This window comes from Periophthalmus magnuspinnatus, chromosome 3 (assembly GCF_009829125.3).
Source record: "Periophthalmus magnuspinnatus isolate fPerMag1 chromosome 3, fPerMag1.2.pri, whole genome shotgun sequence".
NCBI lineage: Eukaryota > Metazoa > Chordata > Actinopteri > Gobiiformes > Gobiidae > Periophthalmus > Periophthalmus magnuspinnatus.
The window spans coordinates 12,215,764-12,243,448 of NC_047128.1; the positions used below are offsets into that span (position 1 = coordinate 12,215,764).

Below are 27,685 nucleotides of genomic sequence, written 5' to 3' on the forward strand. Positions count from 1 at the left end.
ATGTCTTATCTGCTGCCTGTGACTTCACCAAAATTGCTAACTAGAAAATCTAATCATGTTAACTGTGGTTTATAGAAATTAGTCAAACCTGTCATATGCACTTTGACCTTTTTATTTCCCTGAACAGCAACAGTCTCACACTCTGTATCACACAGTATCAGTACAGCATTTGTAAATAACTGCAGTTTTTATATTTCCGGTTTACATTCAACAATATCTGATACAATCTATATACTTTTGTATGTAGACAGTGTACATATTACCACTAATGTTACGGTGTTGTTTTTGCTTTATATCAGGTTATTGCATGCTTAAGAGTTAGTTAGATAATAATCAGGAGTAGTTTCATGCTTTAGTTTTTAATGTGTGGTGTAGAAATATTCATTGTATTTTTTTTTTTTGTTAAATCCTCAAACGCTGATGGAAAAGTGTTGGGACATTTTTGTATTTTTTTCAAGAGTCCTCAGTAATAACAGGACACGAAGACAATCACGTTTTATTCACTGGATTTTGTTACATTTTCATATTTGATTTTTAGCTCATGTAAAAGTGATGCTTGTTGAATAATTTTGTCTCAGGCTTTGAAAGAAATAAAGTTATAAAAAACAGGTCAAATTGAAGGCTTTTTATTGAGCTATTGTATATTCATTTGGTATTTTCAGATACAACTTTGAAGTGGGACTAAACACCTCATATAAGCTTCTCCGACAACCACATTTTAAATAGAGCTGTTAGTTCCACAAAAAAAAAAAAAAACTTGATTGTTTAGAAAAGTGGACCATGATGGTTAAAGTGGACCTATTCTGCAAAATCAACATTTCATTACTAAAGGAGATGCAATGGCTAATGAAAAGTAGGAGGCATTGATAACACTATTGGATCATTTTTATTAGGTCCAATGCCTTTAAATATTATGTAATTTCTACTGAAATTTATGTTTTTGGGAGTTTTTGGGGGTTTTTTCCAATGTTTATTTTGAATATGAACACAAAATACAAAAAGTACATTGCCCTTCTTTCATACTCACCCCATGACAAAATCTTGGACAAATAAGAAAGATACAAAAGTTGAGTTTGCTGTTGAAACCCGTCGTCATATCATTAGGCAAGACACTCCACTCACCTTGTCTGTTTTAATGTGAAGATGTGGCTATTGGTGACCAGCAAGTCCCTTGGCACAGGTTGGTAGACACATTTCTGTCAGTTAGCCTCACTGCAGCTGTGTCTATTCGATCCAAGAAAACATCAGGAATCCATTTGGTTTACAACTGGTGCGCTTTATTAAGATGAACCGATAACTTAAAAGATATAGACACAATTGTACATTATTCATCAATCTGTACAAAACACAAAAGCATTCACTGCCCCCCCTAAAAACAAAAACATCAAGTCTCCAGATTCACTCTTCCACCTTAAAAACGGGAATTACAGTCAGTTACATTTCAATCGGAAAATAAACAGATCGGAAAAATAACAATATAAGAAAGTAAGTAACAAAAACACCACAAAAAGGTTTATCTACAAATATAAATGACGAGAATTCAGAATTATACAATGATCTCATGGTTAGTACGTGAAGATTATGTGACTTTTTGCAAGGTATTTTAAGCAAAGTTATGTTTAAAGAATTGCACTTAAAATTACAACTCTTATCCCATGGTAGATTTTTTTTTTTGCTTGGAATAAGAAATTGTTACATACCTTTAAAAAGTTAGTCTTGGCCCATAACCATATAATGATTTAACTAGTCAAATTTAGAGGTGCACTGTGTAACTTTTCTAATGGAGTCTACACCTGCTTGTCTCCATAGAGATGGTCTTACCCATCGATCTTTATGGAGCCAAGCACCAGGTCAAGTTACCCATCAGATCTGTGAAGAGGTGAGCTAACTTGAAGTAAGAATTTGTGGTTTTCAAGGTATTTCTTTAGCAACAAAAAACACTTGTGATTTAATACATTAATTATAGGATAAATAAGGTTAAAGCCATAATGTGGAGCATTGTAGAAAAGCAATATCACCATGGAGACAAGCAGATGGCAGACCCCCAAAATAAAACATACATAGTGCCCCTTTAATGCTTTCCTTTAATATTCTGAATTCATTTCATTTCAATTATGATAGATATACATTTTTACAGTGCATGTGGACAGGCTAGCAGAGATGAGCTAGATTATGTGTGCCTTCTGTCACTATAAACGCCATTGGCACCAGAGACATAAAAAATGTTACTCAACTGTAATTGTACACCGCAAAAAAATTAATATCTCACTTAAGTTAAAAGTACTTGTATTCAGAAGGCTCAACTTAATTTTCATGAGTTCTAGATAAACCTATGGACTGTATCTTATTTAACTTGTTTCATGACATTTGAGCCTGATTTCCATGATAAATCTCCATATTTGCTCAAACAACTTAATTATCTTGGTCCACTTTGTAAATAAATCAAAACTTGTCGAAACTCAAGTTAAGATTCTGTATTCAAGTCATTTTAACTAGTCTCAAAATCCTCTTTTTTGCAGTGTAGCTAACGTTTTCCAGTGCGGTATTCCTAGTCACAAACAACGCCCATTTAAAAAAAACCATATTGTTTTGCTAGCTAAAACCAGATTTGAATGGGAATTATGGTACAGCTAAATGTATTAAAAGCCATGCGTCGACTTGAGGCAGCTCGGTGTACGTAGGCGTTCGTGAGCGTCATACAAGTGCAGGGGCACAATGGCTAAAGCTAATGCTAATGCTAGGAGGGAATGTGAGCATAGCGATACATAGAAGTCTAGAGTGGACATGGCTGCAGGTTATCACTGAGGTTCATGTAGGGATGGTAGGTTCTAGTCAACCACAAATGTAAACGAATAGGGGAGTCGTACGGAAGCAAATTGCAGCAAACTGATTAAAAATACATTTCAGTTTTATCGCTTTTTATCAGGAAAATTATAGTACTGCAAAAATGATAATGCCATGACCAATTGATTGTTAAAAAGTTATGTTTTTAAACCACAAGCTTTTAAGAAAACGTACTATCCTATAATTACATAATAGTTTTCCTGTCAATCCTTTGCTCAGTTGGCAGCAATATACTTCCATAGAGTTATACCTTGTGATATTTAAAAAATGTATTTAGTTAATTGACATTTTTTATTGTGCTTTTTGAATTGTCAGGGATCACACATAAGATTTAAATATATGCCCACTATAATAATACTGTTAAGTATTTTGAATAGAGATCTTTCCATACAAGTACTGACAAATAACAAAACTGAATAAACAAAACCACTACAATATTAAAATGTTAACAGGGTTTGAAAATTTCCAATTGAAAATGTATCTTGAGGTGGACTGTAGATTTCCATATGGACCTAGACCTAAACCTATTCATGGGTTTCAGCTTCCTGTTTTATGGTGCCATTTTGAGGACAGTGGACCATTCAAAAGATATACTTAGTTTTAAATTGCACATCTCTATGGCAACTACCCTAATTTCTCATAATTCTGAAACCCAAGGATTAAATCTCATTGCATTTACAGGTTATTTGCTTTTAGAATTCGACTTATCACGAAGTCTCAAAATGGCCGCTGTGATTTGCCTCATCAGCAGTTGTTCCTTCTGACCGCTCTAGAGTTCTTTTGTATCACTACGGGTGGTGCAGGGTTGTGATGGCAGAGGCACTGTGAACCTATGGCAAAATGGCTCAAACTTTACATCTTAGCAATGTCAAATAACTCCACCTTCATTCGAGCAACAGTCTAGATTTGATCGAAGAAAACATTACAGATCAGTGCATTTTAGACATGGTTTGACTAAAGTGTGCGAGCTATACTTGAGTGAATACAAAGCGTGTACATGAGATAGGAATGTTTATATTAATATGTAATGGAGGCCTTTGAAAAAACAAATGGAAAAGGCTATGTAAAAATCATGCTTTTGTGCGCAGGTATGGGCAGCTAATTTGTGAGCTAAGCCTAAACATGACAATATATCTGCTATTTAGAGAAGAGAGGTCTACCAATAGTGTTGTATTCATCTTAAAATAGCAATCCTAGGCAGTGCAAGTAAATTATACAATTTGGAAAGTAATTCAAGTGTCTTAAATAATTTGTTGGCTAACTTCAGTGTGATGAGAAGGGAACCATATAACTATTTTTGTATTAGTTTAGCACAAGTTCAGGTTTTTAATATCTTCATGCCTAATGTTTAAAATGTGCACTGAGAACTGATATTTAAATTATTATTTTTTTTAATTTGCAGTTAGTATTTTATAGATCCTTTAGTATGGGTTAGGTTGGAAATACAAGGGATAACCACACCAACAAAAGCCACAGAGCTGTTAAGTGTGATGTGACTTCCAGGTCCATCAGCTGTTTCAAAACAATGAACATGTTTAAATATTACTCTGTTTAGTGGCAATATATCTCACCTTAAAAAGAGATTACAGTCATTTAAAGCTAACAAGAATATACGCATGGATCTATGGTTATAACTGTGACAGAAAGTGTACAAGAAAGGTTGAGGTAAGACGCTAGGCTAAGCTAGCATTAATGGTGACCGGCAGAGATATATACGCATAGGTAATCCTACATTATACTAGATTATTACTACATTATTTACACATTTGATAGAGTTTGTGGTTAAACATACACTTCTGAAAAGTAACTCTTTCTTGTTTGATGAATAAGGAAGAAAAACAAATTCTAGAAATCAGCTGTGAAGTTTCTGGTTGGACCCAGAAGTGACATCATCACCTAACAACCCTATACTACTTAAGTTACCAGAGCACCTGCCTTCGTAGCACTTAATAGAAAGGTAGCCAGTTATAACATGTAGTAGAATCGCTCTCTTTCTCTGGATAAAAAACATGCAGACATCTCACAACATGCTCAGAAAGCCCCTAAAATGCGCATATGATTCACTTTTGCATTGTTGTATTCACAGCATAAAACATGACCCAAATGACACTAGCTACACGCGGTACGTCCATGTGGCTTTAAAACAGTACTTTGCACCAATAAGGACAGGAACAAAGCCCATTTCTGCTACTGTGTTAAAACGTCTATAAGATTATTGCAAAATATATCAAAATTATACAGTGACAACGCATCTTATAAAGTCCACTACCTAAGATCTAACTTGTTTCAATTTGAATTTTCAGATCATTTTTTTCTTTTTGTGAAGATTGTAGATTTCAGCAACTACAGTGAAGATTTGTGGTTCAATTCCCACAATACTCACTGCATACTGACACTCCACTGATTTTGGCTGTGTGTTATTTAATAACACAACACATGATTGATGGTGGGCACTCACCAACTACAGTGAAGGTTTGTGGTCAAATTCCCACATACAGTTGTTGTGTCCTAAGGCAAGACACTTCACTGATATTGCCCGTATGAATGCATTACATGATTGCATGATTGATGATGGTGGTACAGAACAGCAGCCACGAAACGCCAGTCTGCCCAAAGGCAGAATTAGTCAGAATTGTCTTGCCAAACTTGCTAAAATGAGTATTCAAAGTTACTTCATTGTATTATGCTAGGTTTGTGATTAAATATTCTTCCTAATAATAAAAAGGTAGTGCATCGTTAAGCTTGTATTGTTATTGTGCACAGTGGCAGAATGGGCTATGGTGTGGGGAAAGGGTCAAAAAGGCTACAGAAGAAGCGTGAATATAGGGCTTACAATTCAATTCCATGTGGTTAAAATCCCATATACATAGTAGTACATATGATACAATGATACAACAAGATTCAGATTAAGGATAGAAAAAACGAGTGGAGAAGCCATGCCTATGTCAACAATGCAAATAGGGCTAAGATAGGGTCAGGCGACATGTTAAGATACTGTTCAGTTTGTAAATATCAACAAATAGTGAAAACAAACACTTAAAATGGCACAACTTGTTACAACACTGGACAAAATGTTAAGTAAACAATTCTTTATATACATGTATTTTCTTGGCAACAGACAAATCAGTCTATCCATCCATCTTCTTATCTGGGGCAGGGTGGCAGGTGCAGCAGTCTAATCAGGGACTCCAAGACTTCCAACAGCCCAGACACTTCCTCCAGCAGACGACACATCGATCTATCGTTTTAGAATTCCTGTCATCCTATACTCCAAGCAACTTTGTCAAAGATGAACTCGTAAAATTATTGTTAAAATGTCCATATTTTAGTAGAACCTGTCCCATTTTTTATGAATTTTCAGAGATGAAAATATCCTAGGTTTAAGAAGCTGTTTTTGCTATGGAAATTACATTAGTCATTGTCAATGCCAGCCACATTTTTGGGTTTTTTTTTTAATTTGTTTATTTATTCACATTTTAAACAATGTTGTAACTTTGAACTTGCCAATAAATAACTGAATGCATTATTACATCAGAACTTAAGGGCGCACTATGTAACTTTTCTGTTGAAGAGTTCGCCACCTGCTCATCTCCATGGAGATGTTATTGCTTTGCCTGGAATGTTCCGCAGTATTAAAAGACATTACACAGACATGAAACGTATCTCCATGTAGACAAAAGGTGTCACTGGCAAGGTACAGGTCAGATCTAAGGAGAGGCGAGCCCACTCAGAGTGTCTGTTTTTCAATCAACAGGAAAAAAAATGACATCTCCAAGGAGACAAGTAGGTGGCTGAGTTCTACCAGAAATGTAACATAATGCATCTTTAAGATTAAAAAAACAAAACTTTTCCAAATCTCTCCACTCGTTTTTACCATGACTGAATAATAGTAGTAGATCAAAAAGTGGACAGGACAGACAGGAGGATAAATACAGGCTAAAAGAGAAGAAAAATCACATTCATATTTAAGACCTTAAGAGTCAGCGCCTCTACAGTAATGAAATATGGACTGTCCTGCAATCGCCTGGTATACACACAAGGGGTCTGCCCAAGTGACCTCTACGAGAGCATTAAAAACAAGAGACCAGGATGTGGGACAGAGGCTCGGCTGTGACCCCTCAGGCAGTCTGTTCTCAGGGGGAGGGGGAGGGGGAGGGGGCGGTAAGGGCTCATGTACACTCACATTTTATATGCAAACAGATGGGCAAGATGAAACCACCCTAATTATTGATCGTCCTTATTTTATACATACAACAGACTGCTGTGTCAGTATGCATTATGATAAATACCACTAGGGGGCAAATGGAAAGTGCTCTATGAAGACATTTTAAACTACTCTTGGATACCTTGGTATTCTCTTGATGGTGTATATATTGAAATGTATGGAAATAACCCAGAGCTAGTTTCAATGTCCATTCATTTTAGTCTGATTTCTGAACACATAAAAGCTCTGTTGTCAGTAGAAGCAACTTTGTTAGCACAGGACTAAATATGGATCTATAAAAAAAAATTTGATAGAGTATTGCTAGCCTATTGCCGCTCCATCGGTTACTAAAGTGAAAAAAAAATCCTCTCCAGTCGAAAACACAGCGCAATGTAAACCCAAACTGATCGTGTTCGGCTGTCAGGGACCTACAGCTTTCACAAAGGTTGGACTTTTTAAGGTTGGATATTGTAGCGACAGCTCATTTACCGATCATAAAATTTCTCAGTTCAGCTGTCTTGAAACAAATTTTAAATTTTTACCTTCGCCTCGTTATTATTCGTCAGATGGTGCGCAAGCATGAGGCTAAACGGCCCACAGACTCAAACTGGCAGCCATGTTTGGGACAGTTTCAGGCTGAAAGCAGTAGCTGCTAAACATCTAGCTTCAAGATGCTTCAATCTGTTTGCGTACTGAATGTACAGTACAAATGAGCCTATAGGAGGATTGTGGTCAGCTTTAGAGGACCAGAGAAGAGTGGGAGGAGAGATGGTTTGGTCACGTGGCGAGGGGGCGGGTCACGTGGCAAGGGAGCAGGGTCACATGGCGAAGGGTCACACGGCGAAGGGTCACACGGCGAAGGGTCACGTAGCAAGGGGGCGGGGGCTAGATGTTTTGACAGCACTGCATCTTTGGCTTGTTCTCAGTAGGCTGTACCTGGATGTTCACCACGTTGTTGCTAGGAGACATGTCACTCTCCTGACGCTCCGACATCTGTTTCTGTGACACGATGCGATAGATCTCTGAAAAATACAAGACACAGGTGTGTGAGGCATCAGATGACAGCGCATGTAATTATAACCCCAATCCACTTTATTTGTATAGCATATTTTATAGATGGACAGTTTCCAAAGTGCAACATATAAGACACAAAAATTGATTAAATGCTCAAATGCTTTTATCTCACTTATTCTAAAACAATAAAACCATCAAATTGAATAAGAGCAGATCATAAAATAGCAATATATTAAATAAATCTAAACACAGACACAGAGTCTTAAGATGAGACTTAAACTCCACTTGTGTAAATAAAAATCACTTTCCCTATTGATTACTACGTCAGACTCCCAATGTTTGTTATACCTCACTGTTTTACCACAATTTTCACCTTGGCTGCCCTCAAAAGCATTTTACAAACCCGTTCTATTGTAGCATAGACAAGAAAGGAAACAGGCTCATCCCATTTGAGGTTGCGCACTATCACATTTTATCACTAGTGCATTTGCTTCTTTACATGTGGATCAATAAAGTCTTAATGTACCTGTGAGGATGGTCTGGAAGGCGGTCTCGACATTGGTGGAGTCCAGCGCAGAGGTTTCCAAGAAAGATAGACCATTTTTCTCTATAAAGTGAAAGAAGAACAGGCCATGTTACGCCCAAAACTGTGTAAACTGCCAAATTGAGTATTCAAAGTAATCTAGAGACATTTCCAGGAAAAATAAAGTTTTACTCTGTACAATGAAAATAGGCTCATGTTCGGCTCATATCAGATCCATGCATTCCACAGACAGCAGCAGAACACATGCATGCACACACGCACACACGCAGACACACAAACATACCCAACCAGCGTCCACAAACAGCCAATTGTCAAACACATTCCATGAACCACAGCACAGACATGTTATTAAATGCATTAAGAGGGTCTAGTTTATTGCAAATTTGCTTTTTTAAAACTATTAACCTTGTCATAATGTTGTTTCCTCATTAAAAACATACCTGGAGTTGTATTTTGTTTCATTTACACTTGTTGGAGTAAAGGTTCTAAAGTCCAAAACAATAACTCCACTAATTCTAAACATTTCAGCAATTAAAATAATCAATACGCCAACTATTTATCTTATATAGCGGCCTTATTTTAACAGCGAAAGCAAGAGCAGCCATTGTGCCCCCTGCTGGAAAGAGTGAAGCTTTTTTTATACTTGTATATATATAATCTGAATCTGAGTTAATGCTAACGTAATTGAGTATATCTAATAGACCTGTTATAACACATTTTGAAGCACAATATAGAAGATTATATCTATATATATCTATATCTATTTATACACATACACACACACACAAAATGGAATATAGTTATAGAAATATTGTGATAAATTATAATATTGAAACTACTTTGGACCACTGACACAAGCACGATAATCCCAGTAAACACATTTTTAAATATACTGTATCATTAAAAAGGTACGAGCTGCAACAAATAATAATGAGTCATAAAATACATCGACTTATCGTGACAGTTTTAATATAACTTAATTCTGCCCATTGAGCCAACCATAGAGCAGCACCACATTCCTGGAGCAGCAACAGCTCAGCTATACAGGTGGGGCAACTGGGAAAGGGCCTGATTCTTACAGAACATTTAGAGAGATATTTGTCCTCTGGAATAACGTCACCTCACTGCTTTTGTTTGTTCAAAAAGGCACAGTCATTAGTCACAGGCCTGAGTCAGAGACATGGATTTTTTTTTAAATATTCAGTTCAAAACATGTGAGTAATCCTGGAGTGTAGAGAAGGAGCATGTGGGGTCCCACAGGCAACTGATGTGACGCTTTTAAATGACAAATGCTGTTTCTGTCAACCTCTGCTGAAACAGAAGGGAATGAAGCAAGATGAAGAAAATTTCAAAGTTTTCCTCATTCTGAGTATATGCACAGGCCTCATGTGAACCTCAGAACATTCATAATTCACTCACTGAGATGCAGACACTGCACTAGCACTGATTTATATGCGTCATGTTAATAACTTTAAAATAAAAGTATGGAGGGAGCAATCTAGATCCCGATTTTCTTACAACCAGATCAGTTTTGATTTCATGACTTATGTAAAATGCATGTCTTGAAGAGGTAAATGAAGTCATCTTTTTCTTCTGACAGTTCACAATTTATTACAATTTCAAACTTAATTTTGATACTAAGGAATAGACTCGACACTCCGATACCATAGTGATAATTTTTTTTAATTATAATTTTCAACATTAAATGCATTAAATACTCTTTTATATTCCCATGTGGCCTTATATCTGTGTAATCTCTCAGTCATCCATGTGCATTTCATAGTAGTCCATGGGGTGTTGACAAAGAGAGTCTGGTTTGGAGGTTTGGAGTCTAGATTTAAACAAAGTAGAGGCCTGTCTCACACCTTCAGGAAGGCTGTTCCAGGTTTTAGCTGGATAAAACTGAAACGTTGGCTCAGCCCCGGCTCAGCCCCGGCTCAGCCCCGGCTCAGCCCCGGCTCAGCCCCGGCTCAGCCCCGGCTCAGCCCCGGCTCAGCCCCGGCTCAGCCCCGGCTCAGCCCCGGCTCAGCCCCGGCTCAGCCCCGGCTCAGCCCCGGCTCAGCCCCGGCTCAGCCCCGGCTCAGCCCCGGCTCAGCCCCGGCTCAGCCCCCGTTCAGTCCTGACTCTGGGGATCAGCAAGAGGCTGGTCCCAGAAATCCTCAGAGTGCGAGATGGTTCATATGGCACTAACATGTGGGAGATGTACTTTGGTGCTAGGCCATGGAGAGACTTGTACACCAGCAGGGCTGTTTTAGATGGCAAAAACCTGCAGAAGTTATTGATTTGATGTGGCTTTTAAAGTTCAAGTCTGAGTCCATTATTACCTAGATTTCTAGCCTGATTTAAAGGTTTTAAAGAGGCAGACTGGAGGTGACTGCTAAGACTTTCTCCATGTTTCTGTGGCCCAAAGACTTCAGTCTTGTTTGAGCGAGGAGAAAGTTGTTTTGCATCCACACACTGAGCTGTTGGATGCAGTGGCAGAGTGAATCCACTGGTCCATATTCACCTGCTGCCAGTGAGACATAGGTCTGAATGTCATCTACATAGTTTTGGTAGGACACATTATTGCTGCGTATTAACTGGTCTAATGGCAGCATGTAGAGACAACAACAGGGGTTCCAGGATTGACCCCCACAGGTCAGGGACATTTTATCTCAGATACATTTTCTAATTTCAATAAAGTACTCCCTGTCTTCTAGATAGGACTTGAACTAGTTTAGTACAGTACCAGAGATGTCCACCCAGTCCTCTAGTTTCTGCAAGAGGATCTCATGAATGACAGTGTCAAAAGCAGCACTCAGATCTAACAGGATCAACACTGAGACTTTGCCTGCACTGTTCAGGTGGATGTCATTTGTCACCTGACTGGAAAACACCAAAAGAGTCGTTCATTTAGCGAAAGTTAAGATGTTAGTAAACAACTTTTTCAAGGATTTGAGATGGGTCAGAAATTGTGCAGTATCATGGCATCAAGACCGCTATTGTTTAGGAGGCTTGATAATCCCAGTTTTCAAAGCTGGAATGTTCCAGATTGAACTGACATGTTAACTATGCAAGCGAGTGGTGAAACTGTTGAGCACAGACTTCAGAAATCTAGTGGGTAACACAGAGGCAGCAAGTAGATGAACTCAGACTGGTGACGATCTCTTGGACAGTTTTGTCAGTTACAGGTGCAGAGTGAGTCAGCTCTAATTGTCTAGATGGCTGCAGGAGTGTTGCATTGTAGAATTTATGCCATTTTTAATGCTCTCAACCATGTCATTAAAGAATTGTGCAAACTCATTGCACTTAGATGTGGAAAATAGTTCTAATGGCAGTAGAGCTGGAGGGTTTGTTAATCTGTTTACTGTTGCACATAAAACACGACAGTTACGGCAACTTCCAATAATGTCTGACAAATACCTCTCCCTTGTTCTACATAAACTGTGGTTGTACATGTACATCTCTCTGTAAATCTCATAATGAACCTGGAGCTTTGACTTGCGCCATTCCCGCTCGGCCCTATGGCACTCCCTTTTCTGTGCCCTGACCGAGTCATCATTTCAGAGTTTCTCTTCATCTGGGAGTAAATTGGGATTAAGCCTATGTGTTGTATTAAACATGTTAAATGTGTTTAAAACACGTTTGTGCCATAACTTCATAAAAAGCAATTGTTTTTAAGTCATTGTTTGCCACTGGACTCTCCACCCCTCCGTGCACAGGAGAGAGGAGGGGGCTGTCTCTGAGTACACACACACACACACAGCACACACACAGAACAAGACTTGCCTGAGACAGATGAACGGGATATCAGCATGACTTTGGATCAGTTTAGCTCTGTGTGTCGCTTTGCCATGTTGTTGTTAGCAATGAAAGAAAGCTAATGGGCTAGCTACAGACGCAACTTGGAGTAAAAGGGCCAGAACCCCATTCATCGTAAATGGGCTATATACTGTATTAGGCCTGGATAATGATTTAATAGATCTTTTGATTGAATTATGAACTAATAAAATAAATACAACTAAATACTCTTTTAGAGACCTTCTTTCAGACTCTTGTCTGATCTAAGAACAATTCTATTTTGTATGGATGTACAGTTTACATAAATCAATTGTTATAACAGGGAACTTGAAATGTGTAAAATAAATGTTTTCATTACATAGCTTCAAAATTGACCTCAAAATCATTTTAGAATAAAAAATAGCATATACTACTGATGTATGTGTTCTTATACTTGTTCTGATACAGCTCAAGATAATTTTAAATTTAATTAGAAAATGTTAATTTCTGTCCTGAGAATGTGATTTTTTTTTGGTATCAGTACCTGCTCACATGAGTATGAGACACTCAAAATTACAGACCTATATCCATCCTCCCAACTCTCTCTAAAGTATTAGAACGAGTAGTATACTCCAGACTTGTAGAATATTTGGATAAGTATAACATTTTAGTACCTTCACAATATGGCTTTAGGAAAAACAGCACCACATGTATGGCTATTTTAGATCTTGTTGAGAAAATTAACGATGCTTTTGAAAAAGGAGAGTGCGGTATTGGGGTGTTTCTAGATCTTTCGAAGGCATTTGATACTATAGATCATGAAACTCTTCTTGGTAAATTGATGCACTATGGTATCAGAGGAGTAGCACTCCAGTGGTTTAGAAGTTATATCTGTGGAAGAAAGCAATATGTGCATGTTGAGGAACAAAATTCAGACACAAAAATCATTGAGACAGGAGTCCCACAAGGATCCATTATGGGGCCACTCTTATTTATTATTTATATAAACGATTTTGTCTTTTGTTCCAACAACATTCACAAAGTACTATTTGCTGATGACACGAATCTGTTTATGTCACATAAAAACCTGGATCAGTTAGGGAAACTTCTAAATGAACATCTCGTAAAGGTAAATACTTGGTTCAAATGCAACAAACTGTCTTTAAATATTAACAAAACCTTCTTTATTGTCTTCCTGCCAAACAGACATAAATCCTGTGATGAGGACCTATGCTTAAAAATAGATGGCCAAGTTATCCAACAAGTTGATTCCACTAAATTCTTAGGAGTATATATAGATAAATCTTTAAATTTCAAAAAACACATTGATGAGCTGGTTAAAAAATTATCCAAAATTGTTGGCCTACTGTTTAAAATAAGACATGTACTTCCATCAGAAGCACTGCTGACACTGTATAGATCCTTGTTTGAGACGCACCTGAATTATTGCAATGTGATATGGTGCAACACCTATCCCACTTACACTGCTAAACTCCAGATATTACAAAAAAAAGCCATAAGGGCGATCACCTGGTCCTTGTCAAACTCCCCAACAAATCCACTATTCCACAGATATGGTCTTCTAAAGCTATGTGAAAGTAACATATATCACAATGCTTGTACAATGTACAGTGTGGTTCACAAACTAAACAGTCGATTGTGTGACCTTATCCCACTACAATCATCCTCTCATCAGCACAACACAAGGGAAAAAAGTATTTTAAAAGGAAAATTTAGGAAATTAAAATGTACCAGCTTTAGTGTCTGCTATAGAGGTCCACAAATATGGAATGAATTAAGCATTGACATTAAACAGTCTCCCTCATTACATATATTTAAAAGAAATCTGAAATGCAAACTACTGGGAAGCTATAGTGCCTGACTGAGTGTGGCTCAAGTTCTGCATTGGATCTTCTCTCTGCTCATAACGGGTGTGTGTATGTAAACGTATGTGGATATGTGTGTGTGTATTATACATATATTATACATATATTTATATATGTGTGCAGCTGCATGTATATATGTATGCTATGCATGTGTCATATATAGATATTATATGTTGTATAGGTCATATATAATGTATAGGTTGTGTTGGTGTGTGCTATATGTATGTATATGTATGTGTGTATATATGTGGATAGATATTTAGATATATGGATATATTGTGTATGTATGTGTGTATGTATGTATGTATATATATGTATATGTATATATATATATATATTTATATTTATATATATTTATGTGTGTGTAGGGCAAAGTAAAGAAAAGGAATACTTGCCAAGCCATCATTGGGTGTTGCGCACAGGGTGATGGACCCCATTACATAAGCTTTACAGCTTCTTGGGGGTTCCATGTTTTTCACAGGGTCAATTGGGAATAGGTGAACGATAGACACTTCCATATGTAGCATATAAACGCAGAATTGTAGATAGTATGTTGCTACGTGTGTGTATGTGTGTATGTGCCTTACTAAACTTTGACCATTGTGAAAAATAAATTGAATTGAATTGAAATTGAATTGAATTGAGTATCTAGTTTAGATACTAGATTTTGAATCAATTAGTATCACATTTTTTTTATACTTCTGACAGCCCTATACAGCACAAAGGTTAAAAACTAAAAAGTGGTTCACAAAAAGCAGTGTTTTCGTTTTCCTAGGCCTCACCTGCGAATGCCCGGGCCTCGTCTGTGGGCACTGCCCGTAGGTGGCGCAGGTCACTCTTGTTTCCCACCAACATGATGACGATGTTTGAATCCGCGTGGTCCCTCAGCTCCTTCAGCCATCGCTCCACATTCTCATACGTCAAGTGTTTGGCAATGTCATACACCAAGAGCGCCCCCACTGCCCCGCGGTAGTAACTGCAGACAGAGGGAACCGATGTTACATACAAAAGATTAGGCCTGTACAAGTATCAATACTAATTGTCCATGATCAGCCTGGGAGACGAAAACAATAATAACATTATGACAAAATAAAATATATGAGCATCATGGGCACACCATGCAGCCCTACAAAAGACATCAAGGTTAAAACAGAGGAACAAAAACAAATGTATCATATTTGCATCTATTATTTGTGTGACAATTATCAATACACAAAACATTTATTCAATTACACAATGTCTTCTCTATTCGCATATGCGTTTCTTCCAGTACGGCACAGATACTGTGGCCCCTATCTTGCTCTGCGATAGTGGTTCAGTGGTCAGAGCCGCAGGTCAGAGGATCAATTCCCGTTTGGACCAAATTCTGCCATAGTATTCTTGACAAGGTGGATGAAGTGTCCTGCTGTATGAAGGGCTGACGGGGAAGATTAGTCTTGCTTCCATCAGTCTGTCCCAGAACAGCTGTGGCTAGTAGTATCTTATCACAGAGTGAATGAATAAGGACTAGTGTGGAGCATTGAGAGGCTCTGGCAAACCTGGGAAGGCGTTATTATTATCAGTGACATGAGTCAGTGTAATATTGAATTAATGACTTAATACACTAAGTATTGTTCTATTCTTACCAAAGATTAATCTAGATGTTTTCAGCTAATTGATGTTTATCTTGTTTGACTGAAGCCGTGCTATGTGTCATCACCTCTTGTGGAGAGGTGGTGCAGCGTGACCAACAGGCTCTGCTGCCGTGGGAGCATCTCTGTGCAAAGGATCAGGTGTGGCCTAAAACCAAAAACCTCTCATCTGAAATCAGCTGCACCCACAGTGTCAGGGGCAAGAGATCATGGGAGGTGAAGGACAGTAAGGAGTACAGATCGACCGATATGTGTTTTTCATGGCGATGTTGATGCTGATTGTTTAGAATCGTTTTTTGGGGGGTTTTTGGGTTTTTTTTAGGAAGCCTATATGTTGGACAGATATTTTGATTATTTTCCCCAAATTATGGAATTTAAATTCACTACAAACTCTCCCCAAGGCCTTTTTTGTAACAAATCTATAAGAGAGCTATGTAGTCACATTTTGTGCAGCTATCGCTTCATATTAAAGCGCATAAACATAAAACTTTGTGTGTCTTTTTAGGCAGCAGATTGACCAAAACAAAATATTGGTATGTTCTGCAGATTTAAGGCCAATAGACTGATATATGGACTGGCAGATATATCAGCTGATATTTGGACTTTTCAGTGCATCAGCTATCTCTAGTAAGGAGAAGGGATCTTAAGATTATTGTATTGCAACTGTAAAGACTAAATAATAATACCAGTCACAAAAGAAAGCCTAAGCCATGTAATGTGTTTTTAGTCTGTCTGTTTATGATACAGTAACTTTATAACTTGAAAACTTTGATTTGATAAAGCTGGTCACAGACACACAACATAAATTACAGTGGCTTGTTTGGTCCTGGGGTCAAAAATCATGAATAGAAGTCAAATTGTAATGTTTCTTCTCAAAATAGTTTTAACATCTCTAGTAAAAAGATTTTGGTGGTCAGAAGAATTTTTTTTTTTCTATGACAAGTTACACGGCACTCTGAGACTTCATAAGTTCAAAGCTTCTAACCCACTGATAGAGAGTAAAATTTATGAGGGCCCCCACGAAATGCAAATCCTGTGTTCAAACGATAAAGATTTTTACATAGATGATAAAAAAATACATACAGCTTGAATGACATTCCAAACTGTAATTCCGTATAATCTATTTTTCATTGCAGTCCATATGCCAAAGGAGATTTACATAAACATAGTCCATATTTCGCCTTAATTCTCTTAGACTTGAGAAAGCAGGGACAGTACAGTACTCACGCTGAAGTGATGGCCCTGTAGCGTTCCTGTCCGGCTGTGTCCCAGATCTGTGCTTTGACCGTTTTCCCGTCGACCTGGATGCTCCGTGTGGCAAACTCCACTCCAATGGTGCTCTTACTCTCCAGGTTAAACTCATTTCTGGTGAAGCGCGACAGCAGGTTACTCTTTCCCACTCCCGAGTCTCCAATCAGGACAACTGAGAGACAAAAAGAACCCGTATTTAGAGCATGAAGTAGTGCATGTCTTTATTAAATGGGAATGGCCACACATCTTATGTATATGGGAAATGCCTGGCAACATGTACTGTTTTCAAATGACTTAACCAAGAAATAATGATGTATTATAAAATTAAGTTAAAGCCACAGTATGCAACTTTTAAGCAAATAAAAAACAACCACTAATATAACTAATATATTTTGGTTGTGTTGAAATAAAAACATGCAGTCTTACTCTAAACAGGCTTGCATCTCCACAAACCGGACCTCTTCTTGCATGTTTCCATCAAAATGTTGTTCCTTTGGCTGTAATCTTCCACAGTATGGCATAAAACATATCTATATCCATCCATATTTAATTTTCTATATCCATGGATACATGCAGCTGACATCGCAACTTGCAGAAAGCAAGTTGCCATGAGTTTAATTTAACATTACAGATAGGACAAGACTAAGGGTGTGCAAAAATATCGAAATATTGATATTTTGTATCGTTTCATTTAATAATACTGTATCGATAACGTGGGCTGCTGTATTTATATATCGCCAAGAATATATATATATTTTGTACATTTTACCAAATAATTCTGTCACAGCTCTACATTTGTGTGGCTTGTTTAGAGGAAAGAAACTTGTTTGTGCAGAACATTTGACATTTGATTCACTGTTTTGCTCATTAAAATAGGTTTATTTCATATTAACTTTGATTTAACAAAGACTTTTAGTGTCACAGATTTAGTAAATATGTTGTGATCCTTCAGAGCCATTACACTGCACATGTGGGGCTCATATAAGCTGTGGATGAGTAATACTGAGCAATGTAACAGTGTGTTTTTCTAGTTGGTAAAATGCACAAAACAAAATGCACTGTTATGTTCATTCATCCAATAAATGGAAGCTAAATGAAAATGGGGTTGACCATTAAGTGTCCCAAAAGCCTTTATTTTTCACTGAATCATATCGAATCAATTTGAAATATATCGTATTGTATTGTATCGAATCAACAGTGCACTGTATCAAGATGTGCATCGTGGCCTGTGTATCGAGATATGTATCGTATGGGCATTTTCTAAATGATACCCAGCCCTAGACAGATATACAGTCTATGTATTGTGTGAGAAACAAACAACCTTCTGCAGGATTTCTTTGTGTACCTAAACACTGTCTACAAAAACTAAACACACTGTTACAATGCAATAAATGTCGTAAAATCCCCAAATAATTATTAAGTCTTTAAGGACTGACATTTTATTTAAACTAAAATGCAAACCAGGCAAAACAAAGATTATATATCACTTGACCCAGAGTACGTATTTTGAAAGATAAGAATGAGCAGTGTCACACCAGGTTTGTTAAAGGCAAGCTCAGAATTTCAAAGGGATTGCAATATAACATACACGGTCTTCATTATCACAACATTAAAATGCATCAACAGAGCACAGTTCAACTAGTTCTCTTCACTAAGGCTGTAAATAAAATGAATTTGTACATCTGACAACTTTTCATTAGTTTTTCTATCCATGGAATTCAGAAGGATGAAACATATGACCATTGACATAACGATGAACAATTTCAAACAAAATATGATGTATTTTAAATGGGGAAAAAGTCCCCAAAATGCACATAACAGGAAGCTGAAACTCATGAATTGAGATAAACATCATTGTGTGTCAGCTGTCATTGTCTGAGAGCTAAAATGTCTCAAATGTAAACAAATGAAACATACATTTTACTTTTACTTACTAGCTTTTATTGTTTTAAACAGTAATTTCAAAAATAATCTGAAATATGGAGTGTTTAATAAGAAATATAAAAATGGTCAGAATTATTGAAAAATGACTAGCACTGTTCTAACCATACCATGCTCTATACAAGTTTTGTCAGACTTAAACTCTTTGGGGATGAAATGATTTTCATTAATTTTTTTTAAATGAATGATTCTTTGGAGTTTGTAGCTCGTGTCCTGTTCGCTCCTGCTGCTCAGAAAAAAACAAAAGCGGCCGGAGCGGTGAGTGTGCATTAGGTGTGTCCAGCTTTATGACAACAAGCTATCCCCGGTTAGCCCTCTGCTAACCTAAAAATACACAAAATATATCCCTTATATTTACCATTCCGGGGTAATTACACTCATATTTCCGTTTAGACCTAAGAGTGGTACCGCCTTGTATTGGCTATAATGAATAAAAATTGCTGACAGGTTCTTTATAGCCTTGTAAACACGTCCGAAGCACAAAGGTTGGTGGTATATTTCGTTAGCATAAAGGGAACTTCTAGGCATTTCGTCCGAGAGGGCCAACGGTTTTTATGTCGGGGTGAAGATTACTCGTTTAAGGATTGATATTACATTACAAAACAGTCTTATTGTACCATTTAAGATAAGTAATCGGTTTTTAATTTAATGATGTGTACTTTGTGTTAACTGTACAAAAGTAGTGGCTGTAAAAACAAAATGTACAAAATGTTGATCTGATTGCTTATCTGATACCACAAAAATGGATCAACCCTCCATTTAACCTTAATTTAAGATCAAGTAAGTTATATTTTATGGTCTTAATGTTTTAACCAATATAATTCTGCATTATTGGTAAAAAATAAAAAATAAAAAAATGACGAGTGACGCAAGACATTGAGCTGCCCCGAGCGAGACGCCCAGGTTCTAGAGAATCCCGTTAGCATTAGCCTGTCAGAAGCAGCTGGCCTTTTCACCATAATCTGCGAACTATGGGCTGAAAACTGGCTCTAAAACGGCACTTTACCTTTGAAGAGGTAATCGTATTCGTCGTCTCTAGTTCCCATCGTGGTTTTGTGCGGATGTTCGTCCCAAAGCCAGTATTTTGTGGCTGTTTTAGACAAGGCGAAGTGGTGATTTCCAAATGGATTCTGTTTGGAGTTTGGAACAGCTGCACTTCCGCACTCTCTTCTTCCTCTGAATCAGGGGGAGGTCTGTCAGCGGAATGAAATGACCTGCGCCATCGCGCGGTCACATATTACTATAATTTCACACTTGAGATGAGGAGGAACTCTTATAAACAAGAAAAAGTTCTCACAATCTTTTTGGGGAAAAAAAATTATATTATATATTATATATTATATAAATAGCTGGTATTCACATCCATGGTTTTTAGTTTTTTGGCCACTAGCACAGCTTTAAAACAGCTTATTGGGACAGATAGCACCCCAGCACTTCAGCAAACCATTTTGTTGTTGTTGGTTTTTTTTTTTTTTGGGGGGGGGGGTTTGTTGTTTTTTTGTTGTTTTTGTTTTTTCTCCAAAATACACAGATGGCTCTTTCTTCCAAGTTTGTAATAAATAGCATTTCCTTATTAGTTGAAGACAGCATGTAGCGATTTCATTTTTCAATAAAGTAAAATTCCAAATTTATCAAAATCTAAATTAGTTATATCACAAAAAACACACTGCAATGAAAACATGAAGAATAAATCATATTTCTCATTTCATAAATATCAATAGGCTACAGAACACGTGGAGTTTGTTTAACTATTTCTTCATGTAGTCAGTGAAGAAGTTCTTCCATTCTTTCTGTGGAAAGATAGAAATAGAAATGATTGATTTTTGTCTCATATAGTGGCATTATTTACATGGACTTACATTCATTTCCTTGAGACTGGTCCTAACCTTATCCATACAACTGGCCTAAACTTAACCTAAACGCTAATCTTAATATTAATGAACCTATATCTAATCTTAAACCACATTGTTGACCTAATATTGAAATAGCAAAAGAAAAATTCCTTGATTCGGTAGGAAACGGGTGAGAGAGAAGCAGCAGAGAGAGGAGCAGAGGAGAGAGGAGCAGAGAAGCAGAGGAGACAAGCAGAGGAGCAGAGAGATGAGCAGAGGAGCAGAGGAGAGAGGAGCAGAAGAGAGAGAGGAGCAGAGGAGAAAGGAGCAAAGGAGAGGAGTAGAGGAGAGAGGAGAAGAGAGACAGGAGAAGACATGAGCTGAGGGTCATTGGGACAGCCCTTCCTCAGGTGTTGGCTCTGACCAAAATTACCCTGTAGTGAGGACTATACTTAGGCTTATGTTACATTATGTATAAACTATTAATCTAAAAAGTCTCTCTGTGACTCTCTATACTGTACCTTTAATGTTATGGATCCAGAGGAGACTTATTTAATGATTCCCAGTGAGGTCTTTACTGACCCACCAGACCCCGAGGGTCTCTCGCATAACTTGGTATACCTCCCGTCTCCTCTCTTCTCAATTATTTTGTTACCTGAGGTGAAACCCTTAAATGAGGACAACAAACATAATCTTTAGGCTATTTATTTAAGTTGAGGAGTCAGAGTGGTCTACAAAGTCTTCTCCGGAGTGAAAAGAGCACTGCACTTGCTCCTTGTAGTCTCTTTTTTCTCTCACATCTTCTGTACCAAATTCTTATGGTATCTCTGGTCCACCTGCGACCGCAACGTGACAGGTATCAGTTTTCTATGTGTCAACCAGTTCTGACCGGTTTTAGCTGATTTCAACTGTTGTTTACCCTTTGACATAGAGGATGTGAGCATGCATGTAAGATGTAGGTGCAATGGAAATTTATTTTAGAAGCACAGACATTTGTTCAAATGTCATGTTTCTGTAGTAGAAAAGATAATATTCTAAACAATTATTATTCCAGCACTTTTAGATCAAAGTCAGACCAATGTCTTTGCTTTCAGATAAACGTGTTTGACCTCAGGTTTTCATTAGTTTTAATGTTAAATTCAGAATTATGCAACATCTGAAACATCTTTTGCTTCACCAACACAAACTCAGTTATTATATTTTCTCTGCGTCCTGAACACTCGCTCATGTTTCCTCCGTGGTTTCCTTCCCTTGCCTCCTCTGAGCTTTGGAATACCACTTAATATTGTGATTGAGAGCTGAAAATGGAGGATGAAAAAAGGAGAAGGAAACAAGGAAATGTGAAGAAAGAATTGAGACACAGCCCATATTGTGATCATGATGTTGTGTCATCTGAAACCAGCAATACTTAACTATAAATTATAACATAAAACAATTTTACACTCACATTTTTGGACTTGTTCTTCTTGGTCTTCCTCTCCTCCATGCTCTCATAAGTGTTGCTGAAACCTTCCTTTTTCCTTTCTGTCATATCTTCATGCATGAGATTCACATTTTTAGCTATATCTCCCACCTCTGCATATTGAGCGACCCCCTGCAATTCCTCTGCTGCCGTATAGAGGGGGTTAGACCTCAACGCCTCCTCAGTCACCAGTGAGTAGATGAAGCTGTTGACCTTTTTGGGCGTGTAGGTTGGAGTTGGGGGTCTCAAAGGTTGTTCATTTTGTTCCAGACATGGTAAAGACTGGCTTCGGTTTTCTGGTTTGACGAGGCAGGAGTAGGTAACCTTCGAGCAGAGATGAGTAGTACTCAGTTACATTTACTTGAGTAACTTTTTAAGTTAGTGCTTTTGTAGCGACATACATAAGTGACAGCACTTAAGTAGAAAGTTTGGTTACTCTTCCCACTGTGAGAAAGCTTTTTTTGTGACAAAAGCTTTACACTGACAATATGAAATGATTTGAACATTTGTGTTTCTTGCACTGCTCCTTCAGATATGATTTAGATGGGCTCATTTTTGTGTCTGTCCTTTGAAAATACCAGATTTTGTGCAGTATTTCATGTTTTGTCCTTCAAATTACATTAACTTTAAATTATAAATTAGATGTGAGACAGTTACTCTTTAAGTTACTCTTACTTGAGTAGTAGTTCTTCCTAGTTTTTTGGGGTAATTTCTTGGACTACTGCTTTGTACTTCTACTGGAGTAACATTAATCTGAAATTACATTACTCTTACTTGAGTAAAATGTTTGACTACCGTACTCTACCCACCTGTGCCTGCGAAGGGGTTGAAATGGGTGAATTTGGAGGTACAACTGCTCCACTTTGGGTTGAGTTTTTTGGCCTTGGGGGTCCAATTTGTAGATGATCGTCCAGTGAGGAGGCAGGAGAAACAAAGCCAAGATATGTGGCTTTGTTTGCAACACACTGTGGACAAGATGCAATGTATTAAGGACATTCAAATGAAGAGGAATGCAGAGGAGAGGGTCATATGGAGCAGAGGAGAGGGTCAGATGGAGCAGAGGATGCAGGGGCGTGGGTCAGATGAAACATGTTACCTGGGATAGTGCAGTAGTATCCACAGACACAGAGCCATTGAGCTTCCTGGTGGACTTTAGAGGTAACACAGGTTCTTGTTTGATACTATTATTATTGAGCAGTTGACTCTTCCTATGAGAAGGCGTGTCTGTGCACAGCGCCCCCTTCTTGTCCCAGAGGATGCGTAGGGCCTGGACATTCACTCCACTCTTCCCTTTGGTATTTACATTATTTACATTCACTGAATCATACAGATCTGAGGTCTCTTCCTACAGAAAAAAAAACAAGCGTTAAATGCACTAGGGATGGGAGATTTTTCCCAAATATCAGAATTGAAAATTTTTCCAATATTTATTCTGACCGGACCCTTTTCTCTCTTTGTGCCATTATCAGTTTGCATCAGATTTATCTTTTTGAACAGACTCATGAGTAAAATGAAAACATAGACATTAGGCTAAATATATGGCACAATTATACAACAAATTATTTTATATCCCACATAAATACATTTGTTACTATTTTGTGTTCAGTGAATCTACTTTAATGTTACTTAACATAGATTTATAAGCTATAGATTTTAAAATTGTATCGGTATCGCCAAATATCGGTTATTGACCATAGCAGCAAGACAAATGATACGGCATCGCTTAAAAAATTCTGACCAATCCTAAAATACATTTCAGAATATAGTTAATGGTGACTACTCGTTTCTGCTTGTTTCTATAAAGATGTTATGGCTTGTCCTGGCATGTTGCTCAGTATGTCATTAAACTTATCTATCTCCATGGAGACAAGTAGATGACACCACCAAGTTGAGTTCCAAGTCATATCTTTAGAACGGTGACCTCACTTACAGTAAGAATGCCACTCCTAGTAATTTAACTGTGTAAATAAGTTTATGGTAGATCTATACCCAAAAGACAATGTTTTAGTTTCTTTGCAGATTTTGAAAGTGTAGTCAACATTATTAAAACTACTATTATGTCCTGTAAGGAGCCCACATACTGACCCTCCACTGTACTAAGTGCATTTGCATCAGGTCCCACACATGAGAAGTGCAGCGGAAAATCTAAATTACTCTTGGTTAATGTATAACTCACTGTACATCCCGTATATGAGACTGATGTAAGAGACGTCAGCTTGTAAAGAAAGCACTTTGTATAGTTCATCCTTACCTACAAGTTGGTGAAGTATGGTTTTAAGAATAGCATTTAACTCTTTCAGGCAATATATCAGTAATTGCCATATTGTGATATAATAATAATAATAATTATTATTATTATTATTATTATTAATGAGAGAAAACACATATTTTCACATATAGTATCTTATCACCATTGTTGTGGAGTGAATGAATAATTCAAACTTAATTTTGATACTAAGACATGGACTCGGTACTCAATACTGATTCCAATACCACAATGATAATAAAAAATCTATTGTAAATTTCCACATTAAATGGTAGTATTTTCTTTTATATTCCCATGTGGCCTTATATCTGTGTAATCCTTTGGTGGTCTAGGTATATTCCACAGTGGTCCATGGGCGTATAATAGTCTATGTGGTCTTATACTTGTTCTGATACAGCTCAAGATCATTCTAAAGCTATTCAGGAAAGGTTCGTTTCTGTCCTGTGAATGTGCCTTTTTTTTAGTATCGATACCTGAGTTTGAGTTTCAGTACTAGTTTTAGTATTGATTACTATCTGATTTTTGATATTTTTGACACACACATAATGCACAAAATTGTAATTGAAATGCCACTAATAATATAGACTAATATATTATTATTATTATTATTATTATTATTATTATTATTATTATTATTATTATTATTATTATTATTATTATTATTATTATTATCAGTGTGACCCCACCTGCTCCCCCTGCTCCTCCTGGTTGGTGAGGCGTTCTCCAAAGGGCTGAATGGGACAGACCTTGTAATGCTCAATCAGCTCAGACAAACTGTTGTGCTGCAGCTCATCTCCTGTGATACAGAACTGACCCTCTGGACTTTGGGAGATCACAAAATGGCGGCATCGCTCCTCTCCCCTGCAACATAGGCAAAACATACTTAAAAATAAAAAAAAATTGTAATGGAAAAAAACACAATACAGTAAATAAAATCACATAAGGCAGTGGTTACCAGAGGATCAGGTCATTAAAATATACTAGTGTTGTCATGATTTAAAAATTTCAAACTCTATTTCGATATTAAGGAATAGGCTCGATACTGAATACCAATTCTGATACCACAATGATATTAAAAACCCTCTTTCTTTAGATAATAGAATGTGATTTTTGACATTAAATCATAGTACTTTCTTTTGTATTCCCATGTGGCCTTATATCTGTGTAATCCCTCAGTGGTCCAGGTAGGTTCCACAGTGGTCCATGGGCATATACTAGTCTATCTGTCTTATACTTGTTCTGATACAGCTAAAGATCATTCTAAAGCTATTCAGGAAAGGTTCATTTCTGTCCTGTGAATGGGACTTTTTAGTATCAACACTTGTTCAAATGAGTATCTAGTTTCTCATTTTAATATTGATTAGTTTCTGATTTTTTACACTCTTGACAATTTTTTTTCAAAATGTCATTTCCTCACACAAACCCTGCATATTTTTCCATTGTGTAAACTCCATACACCTTCACTAGAATCATTTGGATAATTTCAGCTGTGGAGGTAACAGCATTATAACATGGCTAAAGGTTCATAAGAGTTAATTTTGCATAATCAGGACATTTAAACAATAAAAATACCACAAGTTTGATTGTAATACAAAGATGTCTGAAATGTATATCCTCTAAAGTATTACTTTTCTGGTAGAGGGTACACCACCTGCTTGTTTCCAAAGTTAATACTTTGCCTGATATGTTCTGCAGTGTAGCATTAAAGTTATGTCACTCCACTGAGGTAAAAAAGTTACAGGTTAGACATGTGGAGAGTAAACAGTACACAGTAAGAATGCCTGTTTTAGTCATTTCTACCAATAAAAACACCTATAACTGAATGAAAACCTGATAGATTTGATTAATGTCATACAGTGCAGCATTCCAGACAAAGCCATAACTTCACCATGGAGACCAGCAGGCAACAGAAAAGTTACATATTGCACCTTTAAAGAATAATTTCAAGTATTTGAGCATTTTTAGCTAAACGGGCTCAAATTTTGAACTCAGTTTGTAAACTGTTAACCAGAGTAAGTATGAAACGTTCCCTTGTTTTTTGCACATAAGGAGAGAGGACTCACTTGTAGGAGAGGACGTATCCAAAAGCTTTTTCACTCAGTCGGACCAGAAACACACCCACATCTTTCTCCTTCAGCTGCTCTTCAGCCTCTCTGAAACCAATCATCACCATAATATCACATTAAAGCAGCACATTTGTACACTATTAAATACATTTACAAATTATACAGGGTGTCCCATATCTTTGTTCAATACATGATATCTTTAACATAGCCCCAATAAACCTTGTTACACATTGTGCCTTCTCTTGAGGAGGAGCCATTTCTTCGGGGTTCATTCAAAAGGATGGCTCTTTAATTAACAGAATGCCTGATACACAAAAATGCAATGTGATTAAAAACATTTGTAATCACTGAGTACAATAGAACACATCTAATTACCTATCGAATATATTTTATCAAATGCTGCTTGTGCTCAAATCTGATTGGCCACCGCATGTGCCACACTACACTGGGAGGAGGTAAATAATATTGTTTGTGAAATTTTAATATTTCAACCAATTATAACAAAAAAGAGGAAATAAATACATCTTTAAATTAGGGTTGGGTGATAAAAATTGAATCTCTATTTTTTTGTCTTTAGTCCTGAGGCTTGGCTTGGTCCAAATCTGGTTTTGTTGAGGCTTGATTCTGGTGTAGTCCTTCAAAAGTCCTTCACTTAAAAAATCCTCTCACCACTGCAAAACAAAGGAACTAGACAAAAATGACTTACTTCCTCGTCGCAAATCCTTGAAACCAGTCAGGAAAATGTCCATTATGTGCCAGTTCTGCTGCCTGTGTCTCTGTGAACCACTTCAAAACCAACTCCTTCAGACCCCCCTCTAGACCCCCCTGTTGATCTAGACCGGGATCTAGACCAGGATCTCGGACCTCCAGAGACCTCTCCATGGATGGCCTGTTCCTCTCCATCTCCCTTCAGCATCTGTAGTCTAAAACTGTGCACCAAAGCCAGTGGCGTCTGATTTGAATAGGTCCACTGGGCGTCACTACC

At 37.3% G+C, this 27,685-nt stretch overlaps 2 protein-coding genes across 2 annotated transcripts; both read right to left on the bottom strand.

The window, feature by feature from the left end:
* Nucleotides 1-1,255: 1,255 nt before the first annotated feature.
* On the bottom strand, nucleotides 1,256-20,251 carry LOC117388182 (ras-related protein Rab-11A). The gene is made up of 5 exons (XM_055230325.1): nucleotides 20,081-20,251; nucleotides 17,110-17,305; nucleotides 15,034-15,227; nucleotides 8,589-8,669; nucleotides 1,256-8,070 (listed from the first exon to the last, which is right to left on the bottom strand). The coding sequence occupies exons 1-5, from the start codon at nucleotides 20,118-20,120 to the stop codon at nucleotides 7,934-7,936; spliced, it is 648 nt and encodes a 215-aa protein (XP_055086300.1). The 5' UTR covers nucleotides 20,121-20,251; the 3' UTR covers nucleotides 1,256-7,933.
* Nucleotides 20,252-20,822: 571 nt separating this feature from the next.
* Nucleotides 20,823-27,606, bottom strand: sh2d7 (SH2 domain containing 7). The gene is made up of 7 exons (XM_055229763.1): nucleotides 27,407-27,606; nucleotides 26,698-26,787; nucleotides 25,321-25,495; nucleotides 23,465-23,713; nucleotides 23,178-23,333; nucleotides 22,354-22,692; nucleotides 20,823-20,864 (listed from the first exon to the last, which is right to left on the bottom strand). The coding sequence occupies exons 1-7, from the start codon at nucleotides 27,601-27,603 to the stop codon at nucleotides 20,823-20,825; spliced, it is 1,248 nt and encodes a 415-aa protein (XP_055085738.1). The 5' UTR covers nucleotides 27,604-27,606.
* Between the last annotated feature and the right edge of the window lie 79 nt (nucleotides 27,607-27,685).

What these genes read in the sequence shown, in the direction of transcription:
- LOC117388182 (XM_055230325.1), bottom strand. Translation starts at nt 20,120, where the DNA reads ATGGGAACTAGAGACGACGAATACGATTACCTCTTCAAAG. An exon ending in TACAGGGCCATCACTTCAGC is followed by an intron (nt 15,228 to 17,109) that starts GTGAGTACTGTA and finishes CTCTGTCTGCAG; the next exon opens with TTACTACCGCGGGGCAGTGG. An exon ending in CGAGGCCCGGGCATTCGCAG is followed by an intron (nt 8,670 to 15,033) that starts GTGAGGCCTAGG and finishes TTCACTTTATAG; the next exon opens with AGAAAAATGGTCTATCTTTC.
- sh2d7 (XM_055229763.1), bottom strand. Translation starts at nt 27,603, where the DNA reads ATGGAGAGGAACAGGCCATCCATGGAGAGGTCTCTGGAGGTCCGAGAT. An exon ending in AGGAGGAGCAGGGGGAGCAG is followed by an intron (nt 23,714 to 25,320) that starts GTGGGGTCACAC and finishes TTTTTTCTGTAG; the next exon opens with GAAGAGACCTCAGATCTGTA. An exon ending in CAACCCCTTCGCAGGCACAG is followed by an intron (nt 22,693 to 23,177) that starts GTGGGTAGAGTA and finishes CTCTGCTCGAAG; the next exon opens with GTTACCTACTCCTGCCTCGT.